At 33.8% G+C, this 27864-nt stretch overlaps 2 protein-coding genes across 2 annotated transcripts; one reads left to right on the top strand and one right to left on the bottom strand.

The window, feature by feature from the left end:
* The first annotated feature begins 3123 nt into the window (after positions 1–3123).
* Positions 3124–4086, top strand: LOC125498556 (protein FAR1-RELATED SEQUENCE 8-like). Its single transcript, XM_048646786.1, has one exon. It carries the CDS (start codon positions 3124–3126, stop codon positions 4084–4086), a length of 963 nt encoding a protein of 320 aa, XP_048502743.1.
* A 17028-nt stretch (positions 4087–21114) lies between these two features.
* LOC104897114 (uncharacterized) lies at positions 21115–21558 on the bottom strand. Its single transcript, XM_057395797.1, has one exon. It carries the CDS (start codon positions 21556–21558, stop codon positions 21115–21117), a length of 444 nt encoding a protein of 147 aa, XP_057251780.1.
* Positions 21559–27864: the final 6306 nt, after the last annotated feature.

Raw genomic sequence — 27864 nt, 5'->3', positions numbered from 1 at the left:
GCTATTTAGAGTTGTGAGGAGAGAGAAATAAATTCTTGTGTGGTAAAATAATTGGGTCCGAGGTATTTGTAAAGAGGCCTTTTGGGCTTATGATTTTGGGTTCCTCAAGCCCATTTAAACTTCTTTTCCATATCAAATTAGTATTTCAAACATTTTTCAAAGCATGCCTAAATAAAATATTTTAACTTCCTTAAATCCTTAAGATAATTTCTTTTGACTTTCAAAATAGTCAACCTTCTTTAAATAATTAAATCATTTAAAACTAAATTATGTTTAAATATAAATATATAAATACTAAAATATATTTATAAAATCCATAAAATTACAGGGGATTACAAGGCATGTTTTAGTTAGACAACTCGGTCCAATAACTATTCCATTCCAGTAATGAAAACATGGTTAAAATTGAGTTCAGTAAAAGTTATATTCAGAATGTTAGATAGTTATACTTCTTCCGTTTTTTTTAGATGTTACACTTTTTATTTTAGGAAGTTTTTAAATTAGATGTTATACTTTAATTTTGGGTAATAACTTCTCTCTATCTCTATCCTATCACATATTCACATGGGACCCTTTTGTTGTTCATTCTCTCTATCTCTCTCCTGTCCAAAAATTACCCCGAAGTCCGTGATTTGAAAAGTGTAACATCTAAAAAAACGGAGGAAGTATTATTATTTATTCCTTCTTATTATTTATTAGTATCATGTTAGAAATGTTTATTATTATTATTATTATTATTATTATTATTATTATTATTATTATTATTATTATTATTATTATTATTATTATTATTATTATTATTATTATTATTATTATTATTATTATTATTATTATTATTATTGTTATTGTTATTATTATTATTATTATTATTATTATTATTATTATTATTATTATTATTATTATTATTATTATTATTATTATTATTATATTATTATATTATTATTATTATTATTATTATTATTATTATTATTATTATTATTATTATTATTATTATTATTATTATTATTATTATTATTATTATGTAGTACTCAGGTCTGCTGATTACGTGCTTTCTTTGTGAATGTTGATCATGGCTTTGCCTTATTGATCATGTGATGATCCATTTTGGTGAGCAGATTCTTTAGACCATTGACATTTGCAGGTTTGCAGATGTTGCTTCATGGAGATCTGGGAATGGAGAGCTTGTGTAACATATTGTTTTATCTATTGTTTGAGTAGGAGCATATTATTAAGTTTGGTTTGAAGTTACCATTTGTAGTGTGTTGGTTTTAAGTACTTTGTTTATTTATTTTATTTAAAGTATGAAGTTTAGTTATATATTGTTTTCGCGATGAATAAGCTGATACGTTATCACACGGGCGATAATGCTTTGGTAATTCTCTATGTTTCATATTGAAAAGGTATTTTTGGAAAGAGAGAATTATCGGGGTGCTACACATTCAGTTACGGATAAATTCTCTACTTCATTCCTTTCCTTGGCAAGGCAACAATGAATTTTGGAAATACCAACGCCGATGGCACTATCATTAAACAACTCCCGTCTCACCATACAATTTACCTCCTCTTTCCAATACTTGCTTATGTACCTTGCCTTCCCCGGTGTCGGACTATGATTCTTATGTGTGAGGTTCACTTTCATTAACACTAGCAAACAACATAATGGGACAACCACACTTCTTAGCCTTCCTAGTAGATACATCCACACCATTCCTTCTGATAGATATTCTATTTCCATTTACTAATCGCTGCTTGTCAACCTCACCTGCACATTCACCTTTCTTATGGTATTCTCTCCACCTTTCTTACTCTTAGAACCACCTGCCCTAACTACTGCGAAACCCTCACGCTTCCCATACCTAGAAAAACATTCTTCCATGTTCTCCCAAGACCCAAAAACCTATTGTGGGTGCAACTAGACTATTGATCGACATTGCTGTTAGAGTCTCCAATTCATTGCATTGTTCAAACCCATTATCTCCAACTACATCCTTGTTCAAGTCTAGATCATACAATTGACTATCATTAACATCTAAATCATTGTTCAAGTCCAAGTCATCATTGTACAAGTCAACAATATCAAAATGATTCTCTTGTGTTTCCAATTCTAATAATACTTGATTCAAATCTATGTTCAATGACTGCAAAATTTGTTGTTAAAACAACTATCAACATTTATACCACAAAAACGAACATTTACATGACAATTTAACACAATATACGGGCTAAAAACATAAAATTAATTGCAAGGGGAAATAACCGGCAAACATTTACATGACAATTTAACGCTTATACAACGTTGGTGCTGGGTGCTGACTTGCAGAATTCACATGACTTGGTTTTTTGGGTTAGGTAAAATAACTGGCGAAATTACCATTTTACCCCATATATTGGTTTAACCAATATCCAATGAGAAAGTAGCAACGCATACCCGGTATTGGAAGGTAGTTGTCCATACCGGGGTATTTTTGTAAATTTGACGCACAAAGATAAATGTTGGACTTGTTGACTTAGGCAATTAATTTTTTAGGTTAAGAGAGAGTTAAGGAGCTGAGAGAATGTCGGAAAAAAACCAGGCGAGATTTTAATTAAGAGAAATGCGAAGAATTCTGAGGAATTAATTTACAGAATTGAATTGTGGTAGGAGAAATTCTGAATTTGCAATGATGAGCATTTGCGAAGGAGGAGAAAATGTTGGGGCAATGTAAGTGAAAAAACGTTTGACTTTGGGGACAATTGGGGCATGCATGCTGTATATAAATGTTGACTTTGCAATGAATTTTGTTTTCATTTATTGTTGATGAAAAGGGAATGTGGTTGTTGTGAATTTAATAGGTTATGGCAATTTTGTCAATTTTTTCAGCGCAAAGAATTGAATGATGTATTGTATTATGTATAATTATGTATAACAAAAATTTGTCTTCATCATAATAAATAAGCAACCTTGATTTTACAAGTAAATAGGGGACCATTAATTGCACAGATTTGAGGGATTATTGTTTGACTATTAATATTGTTAAAAAACAGTTGGTGTGTATGACATTTGTTATATATTTTTGACATATGCATTTGAAAATTTATGTTCTTAATGAATAGGGTCCTGAATTGTATGAGATGAACGGAGAAATGCATGTTGGTGAAGGTGTTGTAATACAGTCAATACATGTTGAGGGTAATGATATAGTAGCTGTTACTCCGGAGGGGAAAGTAACTGGATGTAGAATAGGTGAGGTTAGTGTGTTAGACCCCCCGTATGTTGGTATGGTTTTTCCTAGCTGGGAAGGGAGTGATAGCTATTATAAAAAATATGGTAAGCAAGAAGGGTTTGGGGTTGTTCGGGCATCTTCGGCTTTTAGACAGAAGAAACTAGGTGAAGAAAGGAAACAGCGTAATGGGTCATGGACATGTGAATGTTATGGTAAGCCTGAAAGTAAGAAAAGAGTGAGTGGTTCGATGTTTGTGACGGATTCACTGGTTAGTGATGAAACTGGTGTGAAAAAGTCAAAGAAGTGTCAAGGTCCTGCCATGATCTATGCAAGTTTGAATGAAGATGATGAGTGGGTGATTAAGAGGGTTGTGTTAGAACATTTAAACCATGATCCTACACCATCAAAGTCCCGACACATAAGTATGTATCATAAAGAGGAGTTGTCTAATCATGTAAGGAGAAAGCTATTCAATGATTATAACTCAGGAGTGAAGATACCCCAAATACATGATTGTTTGGCTAGAGAGAGGAATTGGGTTGAGAATTATGTTGTAACGGAGAGAGATTTGCTTAATGAAGTGAGCAAGGTTAAGAGGCTAAGACTTAGGGATGGTGATGCTAACGCCATGCTTGAGTATTTCAATAAAATGACTGCAAATAATCAAAATTTCTTCCATATGCATAGGTTGGATGAGAATAATTACTTAAAGGACATAATGTGGGTTGATGCTAGGAGCAGAGTTGCATATGAGGAGTTTGGTGATGTTGTTTGCTTTGACTCTACTTACTTGACGAATGAATATGAGCTTCCATTTTCTAATTTTGTTGGTGTAAATCACCATGGGCAAAGTATTCTTCTTGGTTGTGCTCTAGTCTCATGAAAATACTGAAACGTTTGAGTGATTATTTAGGACTTGGCTTATATGTATGGGTGGTAAGTCTCCAGGTGGGATTTTGACTGACCAATGTGCAGCAATGTGCAAAGCGTTGCGAACATCGATGCCTAATGCTCGTCACCGTTGGTGTCTTTGGCATATCACTGAAAAGTTTTGTGCAAAACTTGGGATGATTGAGGGGTATGAATATTTCAAGGACGAGCTTTTATGAAGTTTAAGGCGAATTGGAGTGCAATTATATTGAAATACAAGAAGTTGTCCTCTAATGAGTGGCTGGCAGGTTAGTAATATTGATGCGTAATTTATGAAGTTGTCCTCTATTTTTTTGCATAGTCATAGTTATTAATAGTGTTATGCTTGTGTTTATTTAAATATGAATATATTTGCATGATTACTGTTTGTATATTAAATGTGAAAATGTGAAGCAGTAGATGTGTGATTGTTTGTAAACAAATGTGAAATTGAATCCAGTAGCATGTTGTAGGTATTTGGAAAAGTAAGTTGGACCTCTAAATGATAACCATGCTGCTGTGGAAAAATGTTATGAGCGAGCTGATGTTATGAGCTGTTGTAGGTTTATATTCGGAGAGGGAGATGTGGGTTCCTGCTTACCTAAGGCACATGTTTTGGGCAGGAATGAAAACAACACAAAGAGTGGAGAGTAAGAATAGTTTCTTCGACGGGTATGTTAATAAACATACGAGGGAGGTTGTATGAATTTGCGGAGCATTATTGTGAAGCAACGGAAGTACGTGCGAACACAGAGAAGCTTGCAGACGCAAATTCAGGAAGATATGTCCGTGAACTAATGACTGATTGTGCGGTAGAGAAAGTATTCCATCGTGTATACACTGATTCTAAATTCAAGGAGGTGCAACGAGAGTGCAATAGAATAATATATATAATGTTCCATGGGAAGAATGTTATATCTGATAACGTTGTAGAGCATTTTGTGGAGGATAGAGTATGGATTCGATGTTGGGAAACAAAGAAGGAAATTCCATCAAGAAGAAGCGGACATACAAGATTATGGTAGACTTGGTTTTGAATGACGTCGGTTGTTTATGTAAATTATTTGAGTGTCACGGAATAATGTGTCAGCACACCATCATGGCATATGAGATGCATGATAAGTTGGAGGTCGCTAAGAATTATATACTTAGGCGATGGAGGAAACACGTGCAGAGGAAGCACACAAGGGTGAAGGTTGCCTATCATGATCCTTTGAAAACAGATGAGGTACGTCGTTATGATTTTATAATGGAGAAGTTTGTTCCTATTTGTGAGAATGCATCGGTGTATGAGGAAAATATATTTGTATGCGTGGAGTTGCTTGATTTGCTTGCAATAAGGGTAAGTGAGAGTAGTGTGATGGTTGTGAGGCGGTTGAATGGAGAGGAGGAGGATGATATAAATCCATCCTCAGTGGGTAATAAGAAGAAGAAGTGCACCCCTGATTCAGTAAACAAGGGTGGTTTGAAAAGCAAAGATGCGGAGAAGGTAAATGTGAAGGACCCCCCATGTCGAATGTTGCCTCACAGAGCTCGTGATGTTCGATTCTACGGTGCTGTTGAAAAAGCAATAAAGAAGAAATGTCGGAAAGGGAATAAAGGGAAGACACTGACGAAGAAGAAGAGGGGTACTACATCGCTGGACATGCAGCTGGGTGAGAGTGGTTTGAATGGTTCACCATTGTTGAACCCGTATGCTTTAAAGGTAAGTGAGAGTAATGTTTTTGCAGTAGTTTAGTTGTGTGAAATATTTTTGAACTAAATAACTTACTTACATTGTGTAGACACCGGAAAGTGGAGGCGGCTACATGAGCATGACAGTTGGGTCTGCCATTACATCAACACCAAGTGGTGGGTTTGGTGTATCGATGGAGGTATTGCATATTTAAACATTTTAATGTTTGTAGTTATAAGTTTTGTGTTATGGAAAGTGATAATGAAATTGGTGCAATTCTTAACAGTTAGGAGAATCGCACAGTGGTATTCCAATGTTAGATTCAGATGGGTCGATAGGTTATTTTACTCGGCTGCTTAGTAGCGGAGGAGTCGGGAGTCGATTCACGAATGCATCTGTTGCAGGGTCTAATGCATGGTTGATTTTATGCAAAGATTAAAAACTTGCAAATGTCACATTTTGAAGTTGTAAACTTGCAATGTCGCATAGTTAATTTTGTGCAAAGATTAAAAAGTTGCAATGTTTTGTTTAGAAATTTTGAAGTTAGAAATGATGAGGTTGTAAACTTGCAATCTTTTAATGAGAAATGAAAAAAAGTGATTGATATGTTTGTGGAAGTGGTTTAAAATAGCCCACATCCTTGGAGAAGTGAAGAAATGAGAAAAGGAATTGAGTTCAAAAGACTTAGTAAATGAGAAAAGGAATTGAGTTGCAGGCCCAGTTAAATGTGAATTGGAAGATGGAATTGCAAGCCCAAATGTGTCATTAAAGTGAAGAAGAAAACTTAAGGATTTGAGTTGAAGAGCTTATTTTGTAAATAAGAAGAGTTATGGATTGAGTTGGCCCAATAAGTGCAAGGGAAAAATTGACGATAGAGGTCTCAACTTTGGGTGATAATTTTTAAAAGGTCTGAACTATTGATTAACCTGTGTAGGTCCCAATTTTAGGGGGTATTAACTTTTAGCGGGCCTTAGTGACTTGAAACTGGCTTAATAGGTCATAACTTGTAAAACTTGGGTCACACCAGAAGGGTTAATTGAGGGAGGGAAGTAAGAACTAGGTGAGATTTTAAAAAAAATCGTCAGTTTTAAGTCACCGAGGCCCCTAAAAGTTAAGATCCCCTAAAGTTGGGACCTACACATGTTAATCAATAGTTCAAACCTTTTAAAAATTATCGCCCAAAGTTCAGACCTCTATTGTCAATTTTTCCTAAGTGCAACAGTGCAAGAAACAATGCACTGTTGGGCGAGAGTGCAAGAAACGAAACAAAATGGGCCTAATAAATGTAGTTGTGTGTTGTGTGTAAGGAGGCCCAAATGCGTGTTGAAACAAATGTGTCATTAAACTGAAGAAGTGGAGTTGTGTGTTGTGTAATTAAAATAGGTAGAGGAAAAGGTGTTATGAACTAATAAATGTAGTAAATGTTGTTGGATTATATAATAACAATAGTGAAGTGATTTTAGACACAACAAAAAATCAGTTGAGAACACAAAAACTAAGAAAAAAAAGTCATGAGTACTCCTACTCCGAAGATCAAGATACTTGTGAAAGCGGGTGATCTAGCAGATAATGGTGTTGGTTACGTGATATCTCCACACACGCAACTTTCTTCCCTTCATGACTTGTATGCAACACGAGTTGGTGTGAATGATTTGTATCTTATGTGTCGGGGACAATATCTTCGACCAGATACAACATCTTTTGTGTACGGGTTTGATGACACCGAACTCGTACTAGCTTATTCCAAGGTACGTTCATCATAATTAGATCAAAGTAATTCTATCTCAGATTGTGGTTGGCATAAAGCATATCTTAAAGTTATGTACTTAGATCAAGCTGTAGATTTTCGCATATGTAAGTTGCATTTGTTAAGATTAAATTTTAAGAAGCTGTAATAAGTAAGATGAAATTTTAATATTATTGTTTCATTTGTAGTCGGGAGTGGCTGTTGCTGGTGATCCTAGCTTTGATCCGAACTACTACTTTATCACGATGCGGGACCTTAAGAACAAGCCTACTGTTGAAATATTCAAGATGAAATGCACAACGAAAATTAGAAAAATGGCAATGTTATGGGCCTCTATACAAGACATTGAATATGATAAAATTAAGTTGTACCAAAATGGTAATTGCCTTGATTTGGATGGAAATTTTATAAGTGAAGGTATTGTTGATGGTGACGTCATATACGTCGTGTTGGGGTAGTATCTAAGTCTGTTGTTACGCAACGGTATTATAGTAATAACGGTTTGTATTACGGTATAGTATCTAAGTGTTTTGTTATAAAACGGTATGAAACTAGTAACGGTTTGTATTACGGGTATCAAAGTAGTAACAGTTTGTATTACGGTATAGTATGTAAGTGTTTTGTTATAATTGGTTGTATTATGTTATCGACTTGTATTACGAACGGTATGCAATTGTGTTGTTATCTTGGGATTAAATATCATATCTTGGGATTAAATATCATATCTTGGGACTAAATTAAATATCATATCTTGGGATTAAATATCATATCTTGGATTAAATAATTTACGAACGAACTATATATATCAGATCAGGAATTAAATAATTCAGATCATTTACGAACTATATCAGATCAGGAATTAAATAATTCAGATCGTATACATAAATAAGTTATAAAAAGTATATTAAAAGTGATCAAAATGATTGTAACGCATATCAGTATTATTGTAACTCATATCATTTTGAAAGTAACTCAAATCAGTATGAAAGTAAATCAAATCAGTTTGAAAGTAACTCAGATCATGGGTATGAAAGTAATGAAGTAAAAAAGTTACATTATAAAGGTACAAAGTAAATTATGACACTTTATGTTATGTAATGAACCAACAATTTTAACCTTCCTTTAAGTTCATTGATCTATTTATGTTCAATAATTGAAGTTAATAATTGTTGATGAATGATGAATGATTAGTACAAGTAAAGTTACTTAATTGAGAAACAAGCAAAGTCAATTCAATCATTAGTACAAGGTAGCTAGTAATTACTTATCTTTCAATCATTAGTTGAAACAACTTAATTGAAACAACGTAATTGATTCATTAGTTGGCGATCATTTGATTCATCGACATATCAGACAAACAAACCTACTACTTAATATATGAATAACTACTTGAATAATTAGTAGGGGATCATTTCATTCATCGACATATCGGACAAACAACCTAAATGAATCATTAGTAGGGGATAATTTCATTCATCGACATATCGGACAAACAAACCTACTACTTAATATATGAATAACTACTTGAATCATTAGTAGGGGATCATTTCATTCATCGACATATTGGTCAAACAACCTAATTGAATCATTAGTAGGGGATCATTTCATTCATCGACATATCAGACAAACAAACCTACTACTTAATATATGAATAACTACTTGAATCATTAGTAGGGGATCATTTCATTCATCGACATATCGGTCAAACAACCTAATTGAATCATTAGTAGGGGATCATTTCATTCTTCGACATATCGGACAAACAAACTAATTGAATCATTAGTAGGGGACCATTTCATTCATCGACATATCGGACAAACAACCTAATTGAATCATTAGTAGGGGATCATTTCATTCATCGACATATCGGACAAACAAACCTACTACTTAATATATGAATAACTACTTGAATCATTAGTAGGGGATCGTTTCATTCATCGACATATCGGTCAAACAAACCTACTACTTAATATATGAATAACTACTTGAATAATTAGTAGGGGATCATTTCATTCATCGACATATCGGACAAACAACCTAATTGAATCATTAGTAGGGGATAATTTCATTCATCGACACATCGGACAAACAAACCTACTACTTAATATATGAATAACTACTTGAATCATTAGTAGGGGATCATTTCATTCATCGGCATATCGGTCAAACAACCTAATTGAATCATTATTAGGGGATCATTTCATTCATCGACATATCAGACAAACAAACCTACTACTTAATATATGAATAACTACTTGAATCATTAGTAGGGGATCATTTCATTCATCGACATATCGGTCAAACAACCTAATTGAATCATTAGTAGGGGATCATTTCATTCTTCGACATATCGGACAAACAAACTAATTGAATCATTAGTAGGGGACCATTTCATTCATCGACATATCGGACAAACCACCTAATTGAATCATTAGTAGGGGATCATTTCATTCATGGACATATCGGACAAACAAACCTACTACATAATATATGAATAACTACTTGAATCATTAGTAGGGGATCATTTTATTCATCGACATATCGGTTAAACAACCTAATTATATGAAATCCTTGTAGTAAAGTTTTAGCAGATCATGGTCAACTTATATCAAATAATGGTCTACTTATATCAGATCATGGTATACTTTTATGAAATCATAGTGTACTGAAATCAAATCGTGTTATCAAATGTTTACAACTATTACATTAAATCAAAGTGTAAAGTTTTATGAAAATGTTAACAAGTATTACATTAAATCAATATTCACGAGTTTTATTGGACTTAGAATATTAACAAGTATTACATTAAATCTAAACTAGCAGTATAAAGTGCAAGATTAATAATCCGTAGACCAACTTCAACTTTCACTATCCAACTTAAACCATCACTATAGAACTTAAACTATCATTTTATATAATAAACATTTTATATCATTTTCGTACATTATTTAGCTTGTATATAGATTAACAATAAGAGAAGTACTCTATTGACAATAAGAGAAGCCTTATTACATGGCTAGTTTAGCATTACTTTCTATTTAGTCTATTGTACATAGTTAATTCAGATTATAACATATAACATACTGGTTTGAGATCATAACATACTGATTTCAGATCATTACATAGTGAATTCTGATCATAACATACTTAAATCGAATCAGTGTATATTGAATTCCGATCATAATATTTAGAAAACAACATACTAAAACAACATATATATATATATATATATATATATATATATAGGAATAGGATCTTGTGAAAACCACTCCTAGGTTGAAAACTGAAAACATCCAATCTTAACCGTCCATCTATAATCGGATGAATGTTAATAAATGCTGATAATGAATGGTGGGGATTTATTCTCTCTCCTACTCCCTCCCACACGAAATTCTCTCTCTTCCTCTTCTCTTACACGCAATTCTCTCTCTTCCTCCTCTCTCACTGGTTTTTCTCTTTCATCCTACTTTCTCTGGAGCTCGATTCTCTCATGGCCTATTGCTTCTCTCTCAACGGCGTTTCATCAATTCGTCGCAGCTAGTTCTATCCCTTCCAATAATTTGTTCGCTGCTTCTATGATCTGAAATTTTGGTATGATTTCGTTTTTTTTTTTTTTTATGGTTTTGTTCATGAAGTTCAATTATTACTCATTATTTGACTTGCGAATCGCTAGATTCACATCAATTTTAGCTTAATTTTGTTCTAGTTATTTGAAAATTATATGTGTTTCGAATTTTTAGGCTTAATTTCTTGAATTAGGTCACATTTGGATTTTTTTAGGCTTAGTAATTTGTTCGCTGCTTCTATGATATGAATTTTGGTATAATTTCGTTTGTTTTTTTCATGGTTTTGTTCATGAAAGTTCAATTATTACTCATTCTTTGACTTGGAAATCGCTAGATTATTTGTTAGGGTTTAGATTATGTGTTATTATGTGTTAGCTTTTGTGATTCTCTTCATTTTGTTTGTTTTTAAGTATAGTTTTTATGTACTCCATCCGTCCCAAAATATAGTTCCCATTTCTCTTTTTTCACGGTAATTTATGCAAGTTGAGATAGTAAAGATTTTTTGTTTATTTAAATAAATGTTGTATGGGAAAAGATGATTTTAGGAGAGAGAATGGAGATAATTGGTGAAAGAGCATTAATTGTAACAATTTGGTTGAATAAACAAAGGAAAAAACAAAATTCAAGAAGCAAATAAATGATGGGACACGATTTTTCTAGACAAATTACGGAAAAATGTGGAACTAAATATGGAAATGGGAACTATATTTTGGGACACCCAAAATGGAAATGGGAACTATATTTTGGGACGGAGGGAGTATCTGTTTTGTGTAGCTGAAATGGAGAATGTAGGGAAGAAAAATAAAAAGCTTCATGTTACGAAATCGAAGAAAAAAGTCCAAGTTCAACCAAATGAAGGTAATCTATCTAACTTCTCCTTTGTTTGACATGTTCATACTTTTGTGTCTTGACTATTGAGATTGGTTAAGTTAAATTTCTACCAAATGACATAGGGTTTAGATTATTTGCTACCAAATCTGCAAAATTACAGTGATATATGGTGTAAATTAAAAGATATGACATAATAATTTCCTAATTTAATCTTAACAGCATTATAATATTCTACAGTAACAAGATATAGTTTTTCAAGACAGTGATGCTCCATTTTCAGCAAGCTTAGAAACTGATAATATTATTAGTCGTTTCTCATTTGCCATCCTGTTACTACAAACTATGATCGAGTATAGACTACAGCCGATAATTTGATAATTTGGTGGTATTCCACGTTTTGCACTTTACAGAAGTTGCATATTATATATCCCTAATGGTTACAAATTAAAATTACAAATCTGAATTTACCATTTAATTGGCAAAAGTATTGGCACTTGGCAAGTATTGTATAAGTTAGTTTCTTCTATCCAAGTTTGGAAATCAATGCATTTATTCATATTGGATGCATAATGCAATTCATTATGATTGAATCTAACAGTTAATTGGTTTTCTTTTCCCCTTTTTGGATAAGTTCCTCTAATACTACAACATACGACAATCGGACATTTCAAGTTGTTCCACTGTCATCATAATCTCACAGTGCATGGGTGTTTGGGTACAGGCCTTAGAGGCTTAGAATTGATAAGGGCCTAATTCTCATAATAATCCTAACTGTAATTCCAAGTAAAATGACATAGAGTTTAGATTATTTGTTATTATGTGTTAGCTTTTGCGATTTTCTTTATTTTGTTTGTTTTTAAGTATATTTATTATGTATCTGTTTTGTGTAGCTGAAATGGAGAATGTAGGGAAGAAAAATAAAAAGCTTCCTATTAAGAAATTGAAGAAAACAGTTCAAGTTCAACCAAATGAAGGTAATCTATCTAACTTCTCCTTTATTTGACATGTTCATACTATCGTATCTAATTTCGAAATTAGTTTTGATAGATGATGAGCTTGATGATGGTGAGGAAGCTAGTGACAAGAATTATGAGCCCGAACAACATGATATGCGTATGGTTATTTCCCGGGGTCAATTGAAGAAGAACAAAGCAATTACTAAGAAGATGGATGCTCCAGTTAGCAACGAGAATGAATCTGTGTATGTTACGTGTGTGTTAGTACATTATCTAATCATTTCAATGTAATGTGTGATTGTCTTGAAAGTTTTAATATATCTTTATGGTCATTTGTTACCTTTATGAGCTTATAAGTTACCCATATTTCCTGAAAAGTTTACTTTTTGTATTTTAATGACTAGTTAAGTATATAAAATCGTTAGTTGCTCTAATTATCTTATTAGTTACCCTTATCAATCTATAAGTTATCTTTTGTCTAATCAAGTCAAAGTAACTTGTGTTATTGTTTTCAAAGTTCAAAGATATATTTCTATTCATTTATTACCTTTATGAGCTTATAAGTTGCCCCTATTTCTTTAATAGTTTACTTTTGTATCATTATTACTTGTTATGTATATATAAAATCGTTAGTTCCTCATATTATCTTATTAATTACCCTTATCAATCTGTAAGTTATCCTTTGTCTAATCACGTCAAGACAACTTGTATTATTGTTTTGAAAGTTCAAAGATATATCCTTGTGAATTTCCTCACATGTTTTTGTACATTGATTGTTAGTTTTCTTTATGTTATTATTTGTCTAACTGATTTATTTTTCTGTTATTTATTCATTTGATGCTATAAGTTACTGTTTTCTCGTAATATAATAGTTGTTCGACATTATATTTAGTTTGCTTTCTTGTTTTTATTTTGCTTATATTAGTGCTGCAAGGATCATGAAAGTACGTTGCAGACCTCATTCGTTGGAGTATTACTCATAAAGGACCTTACTCCAAAGCAGATTGATGCTATAAAAGATGTTGGATTTGGTGGGATTTTAGGTTTGAAGTTAATTGAGACATGTAAGATAATCATGTCATGGTTAGTTGAAAGGTTTAATGGTGCTAGTTTAATGCTTAACATTGGTGCTAATAAGGAGTTTGTTGTTACTCGATATGATGTGTTTTGCTTGCCAATGAATGTGGGAAATGATGTGCCTGAGATAGCTATTGTTCGTGTGGGTGAAAACATTGATTCTCTATTGAAAGATGTATGGAAGCAACAATTTAATGTTCATGGTTATGATGGTATTCCTCTTGGAATGATAGAGGCTAGGATTCGAGAGTTAATAGATGGAGGTGATGAATTTAAAAAACTCTTTGTGATGCATGCCCTTTGTAGCTTTCTTACTCCCACCGCCAATAGGACGGTTGATTTGAAATTAGCAAAAGCCTTGCATGTCGTTAGTGAAATTAGAAATTATGATTGGTGCTCATATGTTTTGGGTCAACTTGGTAAACATGCATCTCATTTTAAGGATCATGAGAAGCAAGAAAGTTTGTGTGATTTAGAGATGGCCAACAGTGCGGGCCAATCCAGCCCAGCCCACCTCGTGGGCCATGTGGGCCGGGCCAGCAAAAAGCCCGGTCCAGCCCAACTCAAATCGTGAAATTGGTGGGTGGGCCGTGGGCCAGATTTCTTGAGCCCAACCCACTAAAGCCCACTACTAAAACCGCCCAGCCCGGACCATGAAACCGGTCCAACCCGGCCCATGAACCAGACCAGCCCAATCCAAGTAAATATTGAACCAAATTGTGTATATTTTAATCAAATTGTATATATTCTAATCAAATTGCATATATTATAATTCAATAAAATTTAAAAATAATGAAATTATTTATTAATATTAATATTTGTATATATTTTAATTCATTTTAAAGATTTTGTATAACAATAATGAATAATTTCAATGATTAAATAATTTTGAAAAAAAAATTCTCATGCCGGCCCGTCAGCCCGATCCAGCCCACCAAACCCACGAACCGTGAAAACCGGTAACAGACCGGTGTGGGCCAAGATTTTTCAGCCCACGGACCAGCCCGCCCAGCCCATGAATTTCAGGGTACTGGTCCTGGGCCGTGAAATCTCAGCCCAGCCCACTCCGGCCCATGGTCCGACCCGTCCAACCCGCACCAGTGGCCATCACTAGTGTGGTTGCATGTTGTTGTTAGAGATTATATATTTTCATAGGTTAAAATTCCAAGGGAAGAAGGAAATTCCAACCATTCCTCTAATACAACATTGGACGGATGAGAGGGTTAGGAAAAGAGTGAAATTGGAGAAAATGGCTAATGATTTTGGACAAGGGCCCCTGGATGAATCAACATATCCGGTGAGTGAGCGTTATGAGCATGTTCATGGGGTTCTACCACAACCTATTCTTCTTGAGGAGGAAGGAGATAAAAGGATCCATTACCATGTCAAAGCTACTTCTAGTACTGGAGGAAGATTTATTGAAGTTCAACTTCCGGAAGGGGCAATGACTGATGGAGAGATTGTATCTAGTGCAAGAAATGTAAGTTTTTATCTTCCTTTTTTTTATGTAAGTTTTTATCTCTTTTTCCTTCTCTATTTTGTTGATGTGTTTGGTTAATTAATACTATTTAGAACATTATATTAGATAACTAATTAATGTTTGCACGGTCCCCGGTCCCCCCTCCCCCTTCCCGGCAACTGCCCCCCTTCCCCCTCCCCCCTTCCCCCTTTCTCCCCTGCCCAGCTGCCCCCTTCCCCCTTCTGCCTGCCAACTTCCCTGCCCAGCAGCCCCTTTCCCCCTGCCAACTCCCCTGCCCAGCAGCCCCCTTCCCCCTGTCCAGCAACTCTGCGGCATCTCCCTCCCCCTTTTTTCATATTAATTACTTATTAAGTTTATGAAATCATTAGTTGCTCTTTTTTTAAAAAAAATGTTGTAACCTTTTGTGATTCTTACTTATTTTCTGTGATTTTATTTTACTAAATTTTGTAGGCCATCCATGAGGCTTATTTGTTTTTGAAGAGGGATATGGAGGTCATTTCACATGTGTACACGAAGCGATTTCAGACTTTCCAGGAGCTTGCAACATACCTTTGTTTTGGAGATGCTTCTTTGTCATATGATTCCCCGGAGATATTTCAAACACAAGAGTTTTTTTCAGATCTAGAGGTGTTAGACATGATTGATGGTATTGTTGAAAAGTTTACAAAGATGAGGTCGGCCACTGAACTTTTTCGTGCTTTTGGTGGACTAAGTGGGGGTGCTAAAAGAGTTGTAGAGATGTTGGGCATGATAAATGAGCAAGGTTCGTATGCCACTAGGAGTTGCAAAGTCTTTTGCTCTTTGGATTGTGGAGAATTAGATGGTAGTATCACTTATGTTAGTTGCTTCATGAAGTCTAATGCTCGTTTGATGACAAGCTTGTCTCGGTTGGCCTTGGAAGTTGTTGATTACTCCATGGTTGATGATTTTTCCATGGATTCTGGGTATGTGTTAATTCTCCTCTTTTTTTATGTATTAAGGAAGTTCATGTATTAATATGCATGTTTACCTTTAATTGTTGCCTCTATGAGATTATAAGTTACCCATATGTGCTTAATAGTTTACTTTTGTATTTTAATCACTAGTTAAGTATATAAAAAGTCGTTAGTTCCTCATATGATCTTATTAGTTACCCTTATCAATCTATAAGTTATCCTTTGTCTAATCAAGTCAAGGTAACTTGTGTTATTATTTTCAAAGTTCAAAGATATATATTTCTTTTTATTAGTTACCTTTATCGGCTTATAAGTTGCCCCTATTTATTTAATAGTTTACTTTTGTATTTTAATAACTAGTTAAGTATATAAAAAGTCGTTAGTTTCTCATATTATCTTATTAGTTAATACCCTTATTAATCTATAAGTTATGCTTTGTCTAATGAAGTCAAGGTAACTTGAATTGTGTTATTGTTTTCAAAGTTCAAAGATATATATTTCTGTTTATTAGTTACCTTTATGAGCTTATAAGTTGCATATATTTCTTTAATAGTTTACTTTTGTATTTTAATAACTAGTTAAGTATATCAAAAGTCGTTAGTTCCTCATATTATCTTATTAGTTACCCTTTTTAATTTATAAGTTATCCTTTGTCTAATGAAGTCAAGGTAACTTGTGTTATTGTTTTCAAAATTCAAAGATATATTTCTGTTTATTAGTTACCTTTATGAGCTTATAAGTTGCCCCTATTTCTTTAATATGCATGTTTTATCTTTAATTGTATTAGTTTGATTACAATAGTATTTTTTTTTTATATCTTTTGTATAAAAAAATTATGTAGGGAGAGCCTTGTGACTTTTGGTTTGGTTCACATCATACCAAGAGAAGATATGCTATCTTTGGATTCTTGCAAACAAATATATTCAAGCATTGTTGAGTGTTACTCATTGTTTCTAAACGAGTTAAATAGGTTGGAAGGTGGAGGTGTTCGAAAATTCTTCTTTGGTGTCCGGCATAGTGTAAGTGTTTATATCTCATAAATTTTAAATTTGTTAGTGTAGAAATATTATTCTAACTACATTTAACTGTTCTTTTATGTTTTGTAGCTTTGTTTATTAAAATTCTTTGATTATCGAGATTCGGATAATAGCTCGTATGCCAATGACTTGCAAAATTGTTGGGAAGAATGGGTTACTTCATTCAATAGCGGCTGTGATATTTTTGTTGCAAATTTGGTAAAGTTTTTTTTTTGAATTGTGTTCTCCCATATATTTTTTAAAAAACATATGGTTTGTGTTAGTAATATATATTGATCATTTTGCAGATATATGTTCCTGTTCTTTATGAGGACCATTATATTTTATTTGTTATCGATCATCTGAAGCAAAAAGTCCAGTACCTTGACAATAGAATTTGGAGTGAAGAAAAAATTGCAATTTTTCGAGATCTTTCATTTCATGTGGTAATTTTTAATTTTATTCTTGCAGCATCCTCTTATTTCATTATATCAAGTTGGTAATTTGAGCTACTTGAAAAATTCTCTGCTGTGTTCCTAGGTTATAGTTATCTAGGATGCACCCATAATTAAACCTCTTTGCCAACTATCCAGGCAGTTCATTGTTGTGATGTTAGCCATAACGTAATCAATGGATCTTTTTAGTGCCTATATGTCCTCTCTTCTGCTTGAGCTACTTGAAGTCCATAATTAAAATTGATGTTCAAATGATTTATCTACATAGTCGACAATGATTCAAAGAGAAAACACTTAGCGCTCCACACTTCAGATCATGTTAATGCCCTTCTTAGTGAAGTAGATTCATGTTATCACAATGTTACATCTTTCTTCATATGTGATTCAAAATCATGATCATGTTAAAATTTGACTATTCTCCCAATAAATTGATCAGGGAATTTGTGATATGCTATGTTACTTGGAAACGGGTATGAGTGTTGTTATGTTGGGTTAGATGCATAACCAAGTTTTAGACAAACCAAGACTTGTTACAAGCACTGTTTTGAAACTGGACATGGGTGCAGGACATGGAATGAATGAAACTTATATTTGCATTCCAAGACATTTTTATTAGAATAAGGATTTTGTACCCTTGTTAGTGTGTAAATGTTCAGCACCACATCAGATAAAAGGAAGTGTCGTAACATATCATGTCTCATTGTGATTCATTTACATACAAATTCACTGTGTCTTTTAAGGCCTAACGGTGCTGATAAGTTACTTCTCTTTGCCTTAAAAAGTAGAAAGCTTTTGACTGATCTGAAATTTCCGTGAATATCAAGGTATATAATGTAACCCTTTTGTATTTCACATTGTTGTAACACAGTTTAAGCTGCTAGATCCATGCTGATCTGGTGAATTATTCTCTTTTCTCATTGCACTAGTTTACAATCTTTACATACTCAATTTCTAAGATATTTTCTACAAACTAACTCTGATTTCTAGTCAGACACACAGATGTTCACACGTTCATGCATTCACATAATTCACAAAACACTGATCACTGTATTAATCACACCAGCCCCCTTCCCCCTGCCCAGCAGCCCCCGTCCCTCTTTCCCCCTGCCCAGCAGCCCCCGTCCCCCTGCCAACTCCCCTGCCTAGCAGCCCCCTTCCCCCTGCCGAGCAACTCTGCGGCAGCCCCCTTACAACTCTACTGTCCACTTTCCTAATCTTCTCAATTATGTCACTTCATTCCATTAATTTTGATGTTGGACATCTATTTCTAATATGATCCTATCTTTATGTAGTGTGATCAAATGGGTGATTTTCTTGCAAAAAGAAATCATCCAAATGCAGAATTAGTTCCACACTATAAATTTGAAGTTCAAGAATTTGATTGGAAATCAAGTAAGAGTAATGATGATTGTGGTGTTTTTCTGATTTATCACATGCATTTCTACAAGGGGACTAAGTTTGATAATGCGCATTTGATGAAGGTATTTCCTTTATTTCTTCTCTACTATATCATTTGTACTACTTATATAACATGGTAGAAATTTTTTTTTTCTTATCGGTTCTTATATGATTGATCTTCTTTTCTTTATCTTGTTGTAAGGCTTTGGGGAGGCGATTTCTTCGAGCATAGATTTGTGACACTCTTGTGTTGTCGGATATGAATGAATGAAGGAATGATACATTGTCTAAGTTGGATGATTTTAGCAAAAAAAGAGATGTGTTGGCTGCTGAGGTAAGATCTAGAAAGAAGGCTATTGTTGCTGCTGAGAAGGAGAGGATAAATCAAGAGAAGAAAAAAGCACAGAAGATGGTTGGTTTGGAGAAGGGAAGTGGGACAAAAGTAAAAAGGATCATCAAGAAAAGGAGATTGAGTTAGATTGCTTATGATTATGAGTAAACTTTTTTGTAATTATGAGTAAAGTGGGTAGTTTTTTGTGCATATTTTGTTGAAAAGTAATCTTTAGAACTTGAACTTTTGGACTATCGACAATCTTGTAGGATTTTAATCTCTAGTTTTCACAACTGATAGAAGTTTTATGTATATAGTCTCTAACTCTCGACAAGGTTTGTTACTAGTGGCTTGATTGTTGGCTAATTGCAATTGGAGAAAATACTGTTTGGTGTTGTTGCTTGAAAGACTATATGATATGTTACTTGGATTCATAAAGGTTTTTTATTTCCTGGAAGATGTGCACTTTGCCTATGTGTATCTAGATAATTGCTTTTTTCTTCTTTTGACCTCCCACTTGGGTGATCTTGCCAATTGTGGCAGCAAGGGTAAGAGATGGACTTTCGATATTGAAACAAGTTAATGATTAAGTTTGTATTAGCTATCTCCCAAGCATTATTTTTTATTTGATAAAGATGAAAGGACATAGTCAATGTAACGTGTATTATTATTTAGTTGTTATGTACATATAAAATCATTAGTTGCTCAAATTATCTTATTAGTTACCCTTATCAATGTATAAGTTACCCATATAATACTTTATTTTTTTGTGTTTTAATTACTTGTAATGTATATATAAAATTGTTAGTTGCAAATTATCTTATTAGTTACCCTTATTAATCTATAAGTTACCTTTATTACTAATTGCGTTTAAGATATATGTCACCATTGAAAATAGTGGTGATATATATATCTTTGTTTTCATTTTATTATTTATATGGTCTTAAAAATCACCCTGGCCTATTTCATTTACAGTTTACGAAGTCTAAAATAGCTATTTTATTGACATTATTATATTTAAAGATACTCTGTGGAGCGATTTATAAAGCAAACGATACAATACAATTTTTTTTGCTCAGCTCAAATGAATTAAGTCGTATTTCTAGAGTCCACTTCTTCCCCATACTTCAAGTGAAAGAGAAAATGTAAAAACTTTTCAACATCATATGAGCAACTAATAATGATTAATGGGTAATTATTTAAAAAGATGTTTTTTGTTCTACAATAAATAATTAAAATAGTCAATACTTCAACAAACCAATGCTATAATAAATAAAGTTCTGTATTGTTAAGAAAGAAGTTTAATAATGTAGGTAACACTTTATAAAACAAAACAAAAGTTCCCCAAAAAGTGTAATGTAAAATCTACTTGCTCCCCTTTTGATCATCATGATTCTTGTCATCATCACCTATCACTATCCTCCATGTAACTGCAAAAGAAACAAAAATTGTGATAAATAATGTATTAATAAATGAATGAAAAGAAACTCTCATTTGATAGTGATGTATAAATAATATATTATTCTAAACTTACCTCATTCTAGGTTTTTCTTTTTCTCAGGGCAATTACGACTATCATGAGTTGAAAGTTGACCACATGATCTACAAAGTCTCTCTTTTTTGTTGCTTGCTTCAATGGCTATCTCTTGATCACTTTTCTTTCTCTTTCCCGTACCACTTCCTTTGTTTGAAGACTTGTTTGGAGGAAGTATACCACCTGATACTATATTAGAACCAACAAACAACTCAATATGCTTATCTTTAGATTGTTGCTCAACATTTTCTTTTCCGGGTTTCATCTCGTCCTCAAAAGCAGATAACCTTTCCAATAATAACTCAAGATGGTCTGTGTTATTTTCAACAAGGCTTACACATGAGAAGAATTTCGACCAAAGATCTCCAACAACTTTTTTCTTCTTATTTATTTCTATACCATCAAAGTCCTCACAAAAGTCGAAAATAGGCTTTTTTTGAAGCATCTTTAGTCCATCGATGCAATATATGTTGCTTTGGAATTTCAGTCAAAAACTTCCCTTTTATCACAAAAAGCACGTGCCGACATAATATTCCCATGGATTCAAACATTTACAAGAGCAAAAACAATCATGAGAATCAGGAATATAAGTACATGATATGTTTTCTTCCTTGTATTATCTGCAACTTCAAACTCCTCAACAGCTTCCTTATTTGTACTTTGTAAACCCACAATTAAAAATTGCATTTTGAAACTCCCTCTGAAATTTGTAGAACATATTGTGTGTGTAAACAAGAGATGCATGCTTCTCTAAAGGAAGAGGAGTAATGAGACGAGGCATGGAATTCTTAGAATCTGAGTTGAGTTTGTTTTGGGCATGTCTTTGAGCATCCATGGCTGATTCTATCCGAAACCATAACTCAACTAGAAGAAGATTTGCATTTGTAAACAAAGTGAAAAAGTTGTTCTCAGACTCTGAAATCTGTGTGGACCTCAAAATACCACCCATGAAAAGATTTCGAAAGTAAGAAGGGATCCACATATGTCTTATGTTAAACATATCAGTAAACCACCCATCATCTTCTAAGCCAAATTCACGCATCACAGAATTCCACCCTTTGTCAAATTCATCTGGCTCAAGGTCTCTATCCCAAACAACAGCATTCAGTTTCTCAAGAAACTTCGTTGTTCTACACATATCTGGACCTACTTTTACCGGCACTTTTTTCATGATATGCCACATGCAAAGTCTATGAATTGTCTTAGAGAAAACTTTTTCAATTGCTTGTTTCATTATTGCATCTTGATCAGTAATGAGACAAGTAGGTTGACAATTACCCCATAGCTTTTAAAAAACATTCAAACAACCAAACGAAAGATTATATATCTTCCTTTAGAAGTAGGCTCATACCAAAAGTAACACATAAAAGTAACACATTTTCCATGATGATCAACTCCAGTAAATGGGGCAAGAACCATACAGTATTTATTTGTATCAAAAGTTGTATCAAATGATACCATATCACCAAAAAGGAATAGTTTTTCCTACTAATTGCATCCGCCCAAAAAACTCTAGTCAAATGTCGATTTTCATCCACACAATAGTCAAAGAAAAACCCTCCACCACTACTGGTTGCCTTTTCTTTGAAATTATTTACAACAATCGGCATCAACATCTTGTATATAAGCTTTAACATCTCGACTGAAGTTCTTAAAATCAACCAATGACGCCCCTACATTCTATATCCTCCTACATGCTCTTTTATCAATCTAAAAGATTTGTTTTGGTCCGATTCAATCTTGTTTAATTATCTATGAATTTGTGAGCAAGAGTCAAGTTTCGAGAATTTTTAAGAAAATGCATGCTTTTGGGAGTGGCAAATACATGATTATGCGATTCATGAAAAAGATATACCATGAATTTTTCATCACTACGTTTTCTCAAACCTATCCTTGCTTGACAACCAGCACGATTTGCACTTCTTTTACGAGAACTAGAGCTTGTCATAGCTTTACTCTTTGCTTTACTCTCACCATCTTCTTTAAATCCTTGTTTATTACAATAAATGTACTTCAAGTAAACATGACCATCCTTATCTTTTTTCTCAGTAGCCAATCTTTCCACAAAACCACAAAACCGAGCATAAGCTTTATAAAACTCAATACCATCAACTAGAGAATCAAAAGGCATACCCACAGTAGGTTTTAACTCAGGAGGGCAGCAAGGGATCCATTCTTTTGAACCTCTAGGCGTGTAGCATGGACGAGGAGTGAATGTGGATCTTGTTGTTTGAGCATTAGAAGTTTGAGTAGCATTAGTTGGAGTTGTATCAACACAAGGAGTTGGAGTTGCATCAATGCAAAGAGTTGGAGCAAGTTCTTCATCTTCCATTCTATTGTAGATTACTGGAACAACAAGAATATAAATCAATAATAATTTAGTAAACTGAAAAATAAAGTACCTAATTACTAATGATCACTACTAATTCAAACTTACATATTGTAAAGTATTGTCCTAGAAGTAATTCGAAAAGAGCACCTTCTTCTTTCTTAGTAAGCAAATTTTTTCAGGTTGTGAAACCGACTCAATACTCAAAACCATGTCAAATTTTGTCTAGCACAACTACCAACTGTTATGAAATTCCCTTCTAAACAAAAGTATATTTACGATATAGTGAGGATAAGAAACTGATATTCATGCTCCTTAACCCAACAAATTATTTGCAACAACCAAACTTAGGCAAGAAATTTTATTCATAAGCTGAAAGTTACCCATTTATTCTTGTTAGTTACCCATATTAAGCTCAAAGTTACCCAGCATACCTGTAGGTGGAATGTACAAATAGATATTGAACGGTTTTTTTTTTCCTGATTTTCCCCCATAGCTAGTGGTATGAGTTCTGTTTTGTTTACAGAATATCTGCTTCTACTCTAATAATGGATATGGAGTTTCATTATTTTTTATGTTTATGCATCAGATAAGGATATTTTTATTTGTATCTTTTTTGTTTTAATGGCATACACCCCCAACAAAAGACGACTATGGTCATTGTGAGAGATAGCATGTGGCAAATTTGCAATAAGAATTCTTTATGCATATATACTTGTACTTCAATCTAATTCATCATGTACTCACCACATCTATCTGGCTATGGATACTTAAATTCTTATATTCAATAATCTGGTCATTAATGAAAATAATAAGTGACTGGCAATTCTCAAAAGATACATTACCTAACCAACCTTGACAATTGACATGCATTCCTTTAATTACTCAAATCCCCGACATATGGCAGCTACAAAGTACAAATTAAGCATATAATTTCTACTCAGTTATTTTATCAAGATTACAATTTCATCCCAAACATGCGAAATCAGGGAACTATTAAGTTTCCCATCAAGCTATGAATCATTTAATCCAATCACTACTATAGTAGAAATCCAATCATAAACCATAACTGATATAAGTTCCCTAAATTACATAACTGAAAGAGTAAATATCAAGTGAAAATTACTTGCATACTGATATTCATAACCAGAAATAAAGGCTCAAGCTTTATTTTTTTTTTAATTCTCTAAGTCGAAATTAATCATGAGAAACATTGCATATATGAGTATTACCTTCAAATTCGATTTAATCTAAATCCATGGAAGCAAAACTTGAAGGTCTCGCACTAAATCACAAGCCGCATATCGAGAAAACTTGAAGTATCTCGAAAATTAGGGATTATGAAATCAGAATTCGAAGCTTATAAATAATTTGACGTCCTTTGAAGCTTGACTTAGAGATCGCAATTCATGGTTTGGAATGAAAGTATCTCGAGATTCATGGGTTTGCAAGGATCTTCGTGTTCTAGAGAGAGAACAGTAGCATGTAGGTTTACCCAGAAACGTAATACTAATGTGGAAAATCTAACGGCTCAGATTAGATTAAATTTTTCAATGGCTGAGATGGCTTGTTTTCAGTTTTCAGCTTTGTTTTGGTTTATATATATATATATATATATATATATATATATATATATATATATATATATATATATATATATATATATATATATTATATGATCCGCTGAAAACAACTCTTAATCTGAAAACTGAAAACGGGGTAACTTTTACCACTTTTAGGGTAACTTTATATACTTTAGGGGTAACTTTTGCCTATTTTAGGGTAACTTCATTATATTAAGGATAACTTTATATATTTCAAGGGCAACTTTATATATGATAAGGGGTAAGTTTTAGTGCGTTTAGGATAACTTTATTATGTCATAATTAATTTTCATCTTTCTAGAGTAATTTTGAGTATTATAAGCGTAACTTTGAGTATTATAAGGATAACTTTTAATATTATAAGGATAACTTTTAAGTCTTCAACAAATCTACACCAAAATCCACCAAAAATTCACAAGTCAAAGATCAAATCACCGACAACAATCACGTAAATTTCTTCTAATTGAAATTCAAAATCGATCAACAGATTCAATTGTGCATCTGTTTTCAAACACAATTCCCTAACCTAACCCAATCTAACATAAACAGAAGTAGCAACCCCAAGAGCATAAACACCAATAACAGACCCAATCAAACCACCCCCAACTCTGGCTGCCATTCCAACTCCACCAATCCCCGCAACTCCAACACAAACCCTACTCGCCACAATTCTCGACGCATTCGAAACAACAGCATCCGCAAACAAAACTACAGCAAACTCGTCGGAACTCAGTGTTCCTTTAGCCGAAAAACTCTTTCGAAGTGATCGATACGCGCCGTCGACTTGCGCGCGTGAGGGCGGTGAAGGACGCCACGTTTTGAGGATAGGGGAGGAGAGAGAATTTCAGAGGGAGGTGTGGAGGCAGATGGAAGTGTCGGAGAGTTGGTAGGCGAAGATGTTGTTGTGGGAAGTTTGTTGAGTTAGGGATTGGAGATCGGAAAAGATGGTGTTGCAGGAAGAGGTGAAGTCAGTGAAATGCTGTAGAGAAAAGAGAAGGAGGAGAGAGAGGAGAGAAAGGGGAGGAACAATGACGTTTCAAGTGTTTACCTATAAGAATAGATCGCGTCCGTTAGATGTAATCCGACGGTTAGGATTGTTTGTTTTCAGTTTTTAGATTAAGAGGTGGTTTTCACAAGATCCCATTCCTATATATATATATATATATGTATATATATATATATATATATATATATATATATATATATATATATATATATATATATATATATATATATATATATATATATATATATATATATATATATAAAATGATAACTAAATTAAACCACAATTACATAGATACAATGTCTTGTCTTCCAACATTACAAATCAGTTCAGTACATTAATATCTAATATCTTCGAACTTAAGATAAGTAAAGTGCAAATGCAAAAACAATCCAAGATATGACCAATGCAACCACAATTGTCCTCTCTCTCCCAATTTGCTGTTGAAGAGTAAGTTGTAATTCTTTAATCTCCTTCAGAAATGAGTGTTGTTTCCCCTTCAACCTCAACACCTTCTCTTCGAGCAATTTGTTCTTCTTAATCATATCTTCTATAACTACATCTTTGTTTTTTTTCCAATACCTCCATTGTCGGAGTTAGCAAGTCATCCTCCCATATGAAGAAACCGCAGTCGTCTTGCTGGCATCCAAAAAAAATTAAATCTAAGCAAGTACTTTGTAATATATTATTTTTCAAGTTGAAGTTTAGATTTTACCGGCCATGAAGCGCGGCCAAAAAAACTCTAGCCACCATTAACACCGCGACTGGCAGTGCGCATTTTCGCATCTCTCCTGCGGAAGCATTTGAGGACATTCCTCTTCCTCCCTTCTGATTTTAAAGAAGTCGTCGGAGAATCACCCATTGTTGTACGATCAAATTTTGGGTTTGTGGGGTATAATCTTAAGTTGGGTAATGGGTTATTATCTTTAGTTGGGTTGTGGGTTGGGTTGTTGTTGGTTTGGGTTCTGTTATTAGGTATGGGCCCCCCGGTTTACATGTCACCTTTTATAATTAGTTTATTTATTCTAATTAATCTAATAAATTAGTACACCTCTCCCAGTCATGGATTTGCATTAACACAAATAATACACCTCTTCAATAAAATCCATTCGGTTTCCTATTTAAGGAAGTTAAACTTTCCAATTAATGTTAACCTCCTAAATCTTCTCTCCACTAACTGTTCACAAACTAAGTTCCATGGCATATCCAATCTTCCCCCCTCCAGCTGGTTTCCTATACCACCCAGCCCCAGAAAATCTCATCAATCGTTACCACCCATTCACAAGGAAGTCGTCGTTGGTGAACGTCAATGAAACATTCTATTTCGTTTACGTTGGAAACGATAGAGATGAAGATAATCGTGTTTTCCTCAGTCCCGCGCATGTAAGACACCTGATGAGGACTCCTTTCTTTCGTTGGCCGATGCATATGCAGAATTTGTATATGCTTAGAGAAGATGGTAATGTCATGCCTGGTTTCATTCCATCCTTGAATGACTTAGGTCGCCTTCCAGAATCTATGAGGGTGCTAATAAAGTGGGAAATGAGAGTGATGGATGAACAACATGTTGAACATATAACTGTTCCTTGGCAACGGGAACGTTATATGGACCCATACCTAAAGAGCCCAACGAGAGGGTTCATTTTCCTTCTCCATGCAGCGAGATGTACCGTTGGCATGGCAACCTTCGAAGATGAACTAACCATTTTCCACGTTATGGGGTAAGTTAATCGTATTAGATTGTTGTTAACCGAGTATGGCACACCAACACCAAATGTTATGCCCTTCACCTTTGTCAAATTGCACCCACAC

Source organism: Beta vulgaris, chromosome 6, assembly GCF_026745355.1.
Source record: "Beta vulgaris subsp. vulgaris cultivar EL10 chromosome 6, EL10.2, whole genome shotgun sequence".
Taxonomy (NCBI): domain Eukaryota; kingdom Viridiplantae; phylum Streptophyta; class Magnoliopsida; order Caryophyllales; family Amaranthaceae; genus Beta; species Beta vulgaris.
This window is presented reverse-complemented; position numbering and strand designations above follow the sequence as displayed.